At 45.0% G+C, this 10,985-nt stretch overlaps 1 protein-coding gene across 1 annotated transcript in view; it reads left to right on the top strand.

Moving 5' to 3' along the window:
- RGS9 (regulator of G-protein signaling 9) overlaps positions 1–10,985 on the top strand; it is an 87,778-nt gene that overhangs the window by 20,736 nt on the left and 56,057 nt on the right. The window contains exons 6-8 of the mRNA XM_015406006.1: positions 2,129–2,187; positions 3,093–3,169; positions 7,007–7,088. Coding sequence (XP_015261492.1) covers positions 2,129–2,187; positions 3,093–3,169; positions 7,007–7,088 — 218 coding nt within the window. The remainder of the gene's footprint in view (positions 1–2,128; positions 2,188–3,092; positions 3,170–7,006; positions 7,089–10,985) is intronic.

The following is a 10,985-nucleotide window of genomic DNA, read 5'->3' as shown; positions in this document are numbered from 1 at the left end:
ATAAATAAAACAGTAGTAAAGGTGCCACTGTACTGTTTTGGGTTACTGGCTATGGGGAGGGTGGAAATGAGCAGATCTGCCCTCACAGAGACTGCCGAGAAGAAGCCAGCACCCATGGCCTACCCCCCACCTCAGAAAAAGCACCGCCGTGGCACCTGGAGTGCCCACAGCCTACCCTCCCTGCCCCAGAAAAAGGCCCCACCGCGGCGGTCGGAGCATCCACTGCCTACCCCCATGCACCAGAAAAAGGCCCCACCGCAGCACCCAGCACGCTTGCGGCCTATGCCCCTGCCCCAGAAAAAGCTCCCGCCGCAGCGCCTGGAGCGCCCACAGCCTACCTCCCCGCCCCAGAAAAAGCCCTGCCGTTGTGCCCAGAGTGCCTGCGACCCACCCCCTGCCCCAGAAATAGCCCCTGCCCTCGTGCCCAGAGCGCCTGCAGCCTACCCCCCCTGCCCTAGAAAAAGCCCCCACAGATTCCCAAATGGAACATTTCTTCTTTTCTTTACCGTAAGTAAAGCAGCTCTGGAGGGGATGTACTATTTATCAGGAAAATGGTGTGGGATGGAAGGGGTAACCCCCCCCCCTTCAACCCAGTGCCATGCTCCTTACTGAAATTGCACACCTGCACATACTTATTTTTACTATTAAATGGGGGTGGGGTTGATCCCATATCTCACATGTGTAGTTTGGCCCTGATTGTACTAGTGAACAAATGGTTCCTAAACATGTGTTTCCCAAAGAATGTGAATGCCAGGGCAGACATGAGGCATTTGTAGGATCGATTTGAAGGGAGCGGACTCTACCCAACAAGGGGACCTATGCTGTTTCCTAGTCCAAAGCCTAGGTTTGAGCTAACTGCTCCAAAGCGGGGTGCCCCCAGGAGATATGCAGTTAAACTGGGGTTACCTGTACCGCCCCCCAGCTTTGGATCATACATCCCCAGACTCTAGAGACTGTGATCTGCAAGGTGACATGCAGTGGTGCCTGGTTCAAACATTGGTTCTGGCACCAAGAGCTTCTATTTGGAAGCATGCAGGAAGCTGTCATATAAACACCTTGGTAACGTTACTTTTTCTGCTGTGTGCACAAGGTCTTAAGTGTTCCTAAGCAGTCCTTTTGAATCACAGAGAACTAGGTCCACTTCTTCTATACAGTGAGACATGTGGTAGTTTAATTAAAGGTTTTATCTTACTAGCTTTTAAATTGTGAGTTACTGGTCTGAAGTCTGTTTTATGCTGTTTGGGTCAGTGTCACCCTAAGTGTAAGGGTGAATCGGACCTTATATTGCTTATTCTTTGTTGGAATATGGAAGGTCTGTAGTGCAGCCTTATGAAGAAGATCTGAAGATCGCCCTACAGGGGGACAGCTGAAGGACTGGTAGTTAGCATAGCTAGATTAGGGACTGCCCACAATTTCAAATTATGGCCTTGCTGCCTCCTGATTGGCTCTTCTGGAGACTTCCTGCTCCTGCAGAGCTTCCTTGTTGTTGTTCCTCTCACAGCAGTTAGGCTAGACAGTTAAAGTTCCGTCTCTCCTCAATGTTCTATAAAAGTTTGTTCTTCTTTAATAAACCTACTTATTTTTCTTTAAACAGCCAGTGCTCCACTTGCTTTGCATATTTAAACTCTGCCAACATTTTTATGAGTGTTGTTCCCTCATACTGAGCCTTAAAAAGAAAGTAAGTTATACATTATCTTAAGAAATGTTGGGACTAAGTGGGCCCACGTCCAAGAGTGTTGGCTTTATTTGGTTTGTGGATCAGACCGTCAGAGATATTTCAGCTTTCACCAGCCTCACCTTTCTCTGTACTTGCTGCCATGGGGGTGTGTTGCTGAGACACGAGTGTCAACAAAACAGTTTTAACAAGAGCATATTCTTAGTTCATTCCATAGATATAGGTAAGGAATAAGAATGGAGCAAAATATTCACCCCCTCAACCCAAATAAAAAACCAAACTATTTCCCCCTTCCTGTATACCTCTCACCCTGAAAAATCTAGGTGTGCCCACAGCAGGGTCTCTCTATAGGAAAATGTCATGCTGGCCTCTTCTGCCAAAGGGATCATCTAATTAATTATACAAGCTTGTTTTTTGGCATACGCAAACAGTGTATTTTTTTTTCTTTCCCAGCAATTTACCTAGCCAAGAAAAATATTAAAAGGAAAGGACTCCTAGAAGAATATGAAAAGGTAACAAGCTATTCTACTAATTCAGGCAAACTGTTGTCTATGTATGTTGCTAGTGCTGGACAACCAATACCATGAATCCAGTTCCAAATCAGGTATAGGTATAAAACAGGCCCGTAGCTACATTGAGGGCCTCCCAGGGCCCAGCCCCCCAACTTCCTCCCAAGGCCCTTTTGGGGAGAAGCAGGGGGAGGCTGCATGCACCTACATGGTCTCCTTCCACTTCTCCCTCAAAGCATTTTTTTGGTTCTAATTTCTGCCTAAGATGATAGCTGTATGAGCAGTACTAGATAGATAAACAATTTCATGTAGGGTAGGTCAAGCAATAGCTATTTATGATAGATGCTTCATGCATATAGCTGATAGTGAGGGGGGACAAAACGATAGTTGACCTCATTCCTTGTTTTTGAACTTTCCAAAGGCAGTCAGCCAGCCACAGTTGAAAACAGAATCCTCGTTTTAGATGTACCCTTGGTCTGATCCCAAATGGGAACTCTTCTTGTGGTCTTATAGAAACATACAGTGATGTATATATATTAAAAAGTTGCATAAAATATCAGATTGTTTAACAATGGGACAAAAACATTGAGGTGGGAGGACAGAAGATGATGTTTCAGGCCTCTTGTCTGCATATAGTGTAATGACATCAGGGTGCAAAGTAAGTTGGACTACAGTTTAGAGAAGAGAAACTCAACACACAGCTACCACGTTTAGCAGCAGCTGCGCTTCAGATAACATACAGTTTCAAATTCATGACCATTGTGGTTTATGTTAATACCTTATCTTGCGAATCTGATCTATGCTTAACACAGAATTGTATACTGGGGCATTTTATCACATTCTGTACCTTGACAGTAACGGAAACCTGCTGCCTTCACTGGTGTCTTGCTTGCTGTTGCTTTTTCCAGGAACAATATAACATGCTGAACAAAAAAATCAACCACAAGTGGGACTTTGTTATTATGCAGGCCAAGGAACAATATAGGTGAGACATTTCTGAATGTATGGGGGGTTTTTTTGTTTCTCTTTGCGTTGCTTGGGTGTTTTTTTTGTTTGTTTGTTTCTCTTTGCGTTGCTTGGGTGTTGGGGAGAGGAGTAAGCAAGTCACTGGTTCTCATTTTAACCCCTCCCCACTTTTACAAAGGTGATTTCTTGAGCTGACCCATTATATCTATCTTGGCTCTTACATGGAAGCATAATTAAACTGACTTACAGATCTGTGTACAAATAACCAAATGGGTGATAGTTTGCACAGACTGCTCAAAAGGCATAAATTAGCTATCTGCAAATGCAATTCCACCTTCCTCTGATTATTAGGCTTCATGATTTTGAAATCCATTTTCAAAGTGTTCTTGCAGTTTCTCCCTGTCCAATTCTGCCTCTGCTGGGCTGGGACTGCCTTGCCCTCCAGAAGCACTTTTTGTTGCCATTGGCCTTGAGCATATGGTAGTCTCAGGGTCCAAAGAGGAAGGAGGTTGACCATACCTCAGGACACTCTCTCTCTAGCTGGCCTCCTCTCCCTTGGTTACGCAGGAGAGGTCTGGCTCTTCCTCCCTGATGTGATCCTGGCCTGCTTATTAAATGCTGGTCGGATGCAGGTGCTTCCAATACCTCCTGAGCTAGGGTGAGCCTCTGCAGGGGTGTGCACTCCTTTCCCAGTGGGTTTCCCTCCTGAGTCTCCTCCTCCTTTCCCCCCCGGCCCTGTTTCCTCCTAGGCCGGCTCTGCCAGCCTGATTGGCCCATAGTCCTTCCCCATCAACATCCTAGCCAGTCTGGCTGCTCCTGGTCTTGACCCAGTTGTACTGGCCCACCTTCTGCATGCCAGTGATGGCAAGGCCTCATGGTGGGACTGCAGGCTGGCTTGCCTTCCCAGGTGTCCTACCTGCCTGCTGTTGTTGCTGTGGGCCAGATTCACTAGCCTCTAGGAGACCCACAGCAGCTAGTGGGGGATTCTACCTCCCTAGCCTCTGAGGGGCTCAGTGCTGACTGGTCCTCCAACTCAGCTAGCCTCGGCAGTTGTGGGTGCAGGGTTGCCACACCTGGACACTCTCAGTGGGACTTTTGTGAGCTGAGGTAGTTAGGGTTGCCAGCCTCGGGGTGGGGTCTGGAGAGCTCCTGGAATTCGGACTGATCTTCAGACTACAGAGATCTCTTCTGCTGGATAAAATGACTGTTTTGAAGGGTAGACTCAATGGCATTGTACCATGCTGAGTTCCCTCACTTCCCCAAACCCCACCTTTCCCATGGTCTACCGCTAAATCATCAGGAATTTCCCAGTTGGAAGTTGACCACCTTGAATGTAGTGTAATGGCCAAGCATATGAGCTGGGAAATGCCACTTTCAAAACTCACCTCATTTATAGTTAACTATCAAACATTCAAGATCATTGTTTTTTGGGGGGGAATCTCATGTACACCACAAGGGGAAAATTCCCCCATTTTAAATACTCAGGGGTCTGGTTTGACCAGAGATTAACTTGGTCAATGCAAGGTTCTCATGTTAAAAGATTGGCCGGAGCGGCATCAAATATCATCTGTTGTTTCTTTTATTCATGAGAGGCTCAGTATATCCTAGCCTCTATCAAACTGTTTAACACCAAGTAGGGTTGCCAAGTCCGAATTTCGCTGCAGCGGGGGACTCCCGGCTGGCGGCTGGAGTGCACGCATCAACATCACTCGGAAGTGACACCACCACGCTGGGGGCGGGGCCACGACCATCCGAGGGAAAACCATAGAGTTTTCCCTCGGATGACCGTGGCCCCGCCCTCAGCGTGCCCAGCGTGGTCGTGTCACTTCCGAGTGACGTGCACGTCGGGGTGGGGTTCCCCCTGAGGCCCGATCCGCTGGCGGCAGGGAACGGGCCTCTGGGGCGGGGGTTTCCCCGCCCCCCGGGGGGACTTGGCAAGCCTAATGCCAAGATGGCTACACAAAGTTTATATGGGGCTGGTATCTGGATTTACAAAATAGGGGAGTCCTTTGATTCAATTCTTCTTAAATTCCTACATTCCATCTGCAGAATTCTGAATTGTGTAGTGGGGGTAGCCGTCTGAGATGAACTGGGACAGCCGTCTCTTTAAGCTCTGGCCTGGATGAAGGCTTCTTCTCTTAAAGTTAAAATTATACATTCTGACATCCAAGAGGGATACCTCAGTTTAGTCAGAGATGACTCTTACGTTTCCCACAGGGATAAACTTGTCAAACAGTGACTACAATTCCTCAGTCTTTCCTTGGATTCCCTTTACTCAGTTAACCGACAGGAAGCTATAAGAATGATTCAGATTAAGTGTGATTATAACAGAACAATCTGTAGAGCATGACGTGTTTGTTCTACTCAGTTTGTTGGTATTCTTCCACCTGGTGAGCTTCCCAATTACGGGACCGTTCCTCACTATAGATGTGTCTTTATGTTGGTGCGCCTTAATGCCCTACCATCTAGAGATTACCATACTCTGATAGAGTATGTGACTGAGGTGCAGGTAGTGTAGACACCCTGTATCATGTGACCTTTGAATGCAATCATTTTTCTGAGCCTAGAAATCTTTTAATTTTTCCTTTGCTCCAAAATATCTATCATATGGAGACATTACCACTTTTATTAGAAGATAATAGCAGTCCTATCAAACTCATCTTACTTAATATATTTATTTACATTAATAAAAACACAATAGAAAAATACAATCTTAAATAAAACAGTAATCAGCTATTACTTGGGCTCTGCCATTTCATCATCCCCACTACCACAACTCTGTGAGATAGTTAAGTTTAGAGTGACTGGCCCAGGGTCATCCAACAAACTTGGCAGAGTGGGAATTCAAACTTGAGTCTGATAGAACTTGGTCTGATACTTCAACCACTACGTCATCCTGGCTTCTTGGCCAAGTAACAAACAGCAACTTCATTTTATCCAAAATACAAATTCAAGCATTTTAAAAATAGTGTTGGGCCTGAGATAGGACCTATCTTTCCTGTTACCTGTGTCAGGTTTGGGTAAATGGCAGCTAAGTTGACTGAAGCCTTTCCCAGGGAGAAGGGTGTTATTCAGTGAATGGGTTTTGTTCCCACTCCCACTCAAGCCTAACATTACCATATTACAAACTGGGAAAGAGGCCCCCTTCACCCCATTGATCAGATTGGCCAGTGATCATGGCTTGTGTGCCTTCCTGTCCCTACTATGGTGGGATTTGGTTTGTTTTTTTCCATCTTCCAGAGCTATTGCTCTTTAGGCACTTCACTGCACTGCTTCTGCTGTTTGTACATTGAAAGGTTGGTTGTATAGACTCACATAAGGGTTGATTGATAGAGGTACAATGCTCCTTTGTGGCAGAGGACCTGGCTAGAGAGCTGAACCTGCCTTCCCTCCATGGGCATCTCAGTAGTCTAGAGACACTGTAATTTCAGGCAAAATCCAGGCTCCACCATGAGGTTGGTAACCTAATGTGTGCATGAGAACAAAGAAATGGTGTCCAATTGTGTCCAAGGATGGTAAAACCTGAAATAGTGAAATTATCCATCATCTTGGACATAGTATTGTTTTTTGACTAATTGTTTTTAATATATTTTAATGTTGTTCTAATTTTTCTCATATATTGTATTAGCTTTTGATGTAAGCCTCCCTGAGCCCTATCACAGGGAAGGGTGGCCTAGCAAATTGAGTGAAAGAAATAATAAATAAATGTTGATCATGAGCATTAAAAATGAAATTCTTGGCAAGTGTTTTGCTGGCTTGTAGGAACTGGGGTCAGAGATGTGCAAATAGTCCCATGGATGGGAAGTTGCCCTGTGCTGTGATTTGTTGAAATGCAACCATGTTTCTGGTTTTGCAGGACAGGAAAAGAACGAAAGAAGGCGGACCGGTATGCTATGGATTGTCAGGAAAAGGCATATTGGCTAGTGCATCGAGCACCTGTAAGTGCAGATATAGCTACCAGTCTAGAGTGTTTGCATAATTCTTATTACTGTGACATAAAAAAGACTATACTACCAATGGGTACATGTTTCAGGGACTACATCCTGCCAATCTGACTAGCTCTAAGTTTATATTCAATGCTGTTTTATTGCATTTTTCTCAATTTTGGTGATGTTTTTATCCTTTTATAGTTTTTATTGCTTCAAGAATTCTTATTGGTGCAAGCCGCCTCAGAGATATGAAGAGACAGGGTACAACTATTTTAAATAAATAAATGGCATATAAACTCACACACTCCTTAAGCACATGAAAAACAAAAAAGAAAAAGTGAGCCCTTGGGGAAATAGAGATCCTAGAAGCTGAAGAGATTTTACCTGGGTAAAGACGAGACTGTATTATTTGGTTTTCACAGGGGTTCATTGATGCATGCAAGAGGTGCATTTGTGCTATGAATTCTTGCAGGACCAGTATAGGCTGTTCAGTCTAGGAATGTAAACTAGGAGATACCCAACATTATGAACAAAATTTCCTCTCTTATTTTGGATATTGCCAACATTAAGTGAAAGAACATACTTCCAAAATTTCGGAATTCACAAAATGTATATGCCAGAATTTCAAGATTGCTTCATGTAAAGTATTTATTTATTTATTTTATTGCATTTATACCCCGCCCTCCCCGCGAACGGGCTCTGGTCTTACTGGCTGGTGGGGAAGGGGGGGCGAGCCAACTGGAGCCCCATGGCAGCAGCCAGCTAACTGTGGGCTCCCACACTTCCTCACATAAAACAAAGGCAGCAGGAGCAGCAAGGGAGGAGGGGGAGAGAGAAAGAGCATGCCTCAGGCACCAGTCTGGCAGTAACTGGAGGGAGGTTGTGACCACCCTAGGCCTCTTGCAGGCATTGGGTGGGCTGGCCTCCTTCACCAATAGATACAGTAATGGTAGACCAGGTTCCAGGCCCGTAGCCAGGATTTTAAAATTCGGGGGCCCTTTAAATAAGTCGGGGGGCACCCTGCACCCCCCCCCCCCAAGGGAGCACCACAAATAAAATAAAAAATTGGAAGTCACGGGGCCTGGGCTGGTTGGGAAGTTGGGGGGGGGGCTTGGCAGTAAGTTGGGGGGCCAGGCCCTGAGACGCCCCACTGTAGCTATGGGCCTGCCTGGTCCCCAAGTTCACACACCAGGTCTACCATTCATTGATACCCATGGGGATAGACCTGGTATCTGGACATGGAGAAGCCAGCAGTGTCCACTCTGAGTGGGTACTTGGAGCTCACAAGAGACTTTACACTGCAATTAATTTATTTCTCCTAACACATTGCAGCAATTTGGGAAGTGCTGCCATATGAATAGGGAGGAATTGTTCTTGCACCTGAGAGGTGAGGCAGTGCAGATATCCCGCTTCTACAGATGGGAGAAGTAAGGCTCAGTGTTACACAGGAAGCATCTGGAAACTGAAGCCATGTCTTCTGGGAAATGGTGCAGAAGAAAAAAGCTGCATTGTACTTATTTGGTTCCTTCAGTTTTATTTCTGATTGATTGATGTTTCTGTAGGGTTGTAATGATAACAACCTCTGTAGCAGAAGTGGGGGCAAAAGGATAAAGAAATCTATCAAATCTCCATGTCCTTCACTATCTGATTCCCCTTTGTTTGGTCTTCTATGCCTTGAGCTGCTCTTTTATCAAATTTCCATGTCCTTCACTATCTGATTTCCGTTTGTTTGGTCTTCTGAACAGAAAACCTTTATTGGCATGACACAGATAACCAGAACAAAGGCAAAATTTAAGGGATAGTACTAAAACAACGTCAACCAATATTCCCATTATTTACGAGATTCACAAAGTACTACTCTTGACTTCCATACATAAGTCAAAAATTCAGTGACAGATAGTGTTATTGCTGGACTCTTTTCTGCTAAAAAGAAATTTAAATCCCTATCCAGAAAATCTCTCTGCACAGGGAGAAGCGGGCGAATCAAAACATTGCGCATAGCAAAATATTTAGGACAGCGAAAGAGAATATGGGTGATAGAATCAGGTTCCCCAAAATTACAGTTACAAAGTCTATCCTTGTACGGCACACCCCTGTATCTACCGGAGAGTTTGGTCTTCTATGCCTTGAGCTGCTCTTAAGGATGCTTTTGATGAATCTTCTATGCTGAGAGCAGACACTAAGCTGGGCCCCAAGCTTCTGTCAATCTAGGCAGAACTGGTTGGGTGTTCTCCTGAGCAGTACCACACTGATCACAGCATGCTGTACATTGGAGATACATGCCAAAAAACTACATTCCCTAATCCCAAATCATAATAAAAGATCCACATTTAATTATGCGTATTGTGTAAGTGACCAACTGAGAGTCCAGCAGTTAATGTACAGAGAAGATATATGCCTCTGGCAAATGTCAGGCTATAATTGAAGTGTAGCTTGGAGGGGAAGGACCAGCTGTAAAAAGGGTCTATGTGGCACAACAGCCCCTTTGGTCCCTCTTCATCTTCTCTGCTGCTGCTCTTTTGATCACACGAAAACCGAATTTGGGCATTCTTGAGCTGTTTCTCCTCTTTTTGCCCTTTAAGATGGTAGACCTCTAGCTGAGCTTTAATTATTGATGACCAAATTTCAGCCGACATTTAAGACACTAGATCAAAACTGAGCTGTGCTCAAAGCAGATGCAGTTGTGCTTTACTATTATGTTTATTGTATAGCACTGTAATCATGCAGGGTGTTTTACAGAATGGAGTAAGACAGGTCTCCTGCTCTGAGGAGCCTGCAATCTAAAAAATGTCCTTAAGGTTTCATAGAAATATTAGGCTTTGAGGAAGGGTTTCATTTGTTTGCTGTGTCAAGATGTACCATCCTTCATTGGGCAGGATTTTCTCTGTCTCCTTCTGCTCCCTTGGCCAAGGGTGTTTTTTGTTTGTTTGTAAAATATGATAAACAACACGTTGAAGATAGAGTTGGGGCTGCTAGGTACAGTGTTTTTAGATACCCTTCGATACCCTTGTTAAGTTTTGTAGATACCTGGGCATGTGAAGGCATGTTAACTAGTGCAGCACTGTGGTGTACTAAAACCAAAACAGAGTAAGAACCAGAATTCTGCATTAAGAACAAAGCAGAATTTCACGATATGTATATATTTTGCATATCTTTGCATATCATTTTTAATTTTTATAGACTGACCGTCTGCAAGTGTCCGTGACTAAATCAGACTATTGGTCTGCCTAGCTCAGAATTGTCTATTCTGACTGGAAGAGGTGGTCCGTGCCTCAGACAGAGAAAGGTCTTTTCTAACATGGGTTCCTGAGTGAAAAGTACTGGGTTCGCCGCATGGATGACTCGGACGATGACATGCTCTTGCACACGTTTATTGTACTTAACACAAGACTAACTAAAATGGCCCTGCAAGGCCAACTATATACACACCCACCCAGCACAGCCCTAGTCCATTGGAGGGTTTGAATCTCCCGCCAAAGTGGCCATTGGTTGGAGCTGGGGGGAACTAGGATCCTATGTTCCCATTGTCCAGGGGAGCCAAGCTCCTGTCTTGCCGCTACACACCCACCCAGCACAGCCCTAGTCCATTGGAGGGTTTGAATCTCCCGCCAAAGTGGCCATTGGTTGGAGCTGGGGGGAACTAGGATCCTATGTTCCCATTGTCCAGGGGAGCCAAGCTCCTGTCTTGCTGCGGACCCCTAGTGGCGGTCCGCATACACAACACTGAGATCCTTTAACTGGAGATGCCAGAAGTTGAACATAAACTTTTTGCATGCCAACTGAGCTACAGCTCCTTCCTAGTTCACTTCTTTGAATTTAGTAGTTACAGAATACTGAATTTGTTCTGTTGAACTAAAGAATGGGCTAAGATAGGACTCCCAGCCTGGTCAGACTATTAATGAAGAA

The sequence above is a fragment of the Gekko japonicus genome, unplaced genomic scaffold, assembly GCF_001447785.1.
Source record: "Gekko japonicus isolate JY-2015 unplaced genomic scaffold, Gekko_japonicus_V1.1 scaffold414, whole genome shotgun sequence".
Taxonomy (NCBI): domain Eukaryota; kingdom Metazoa; phylum Chordata; class Lepidosauria; order Squamata; family Gekkonidae; genus Gekko; species Gekko japonicus.
Note: the sequence above shows the minus strand (reverse complement) of the source record. Positions and strands in the feature narration are given on the sequence as shown.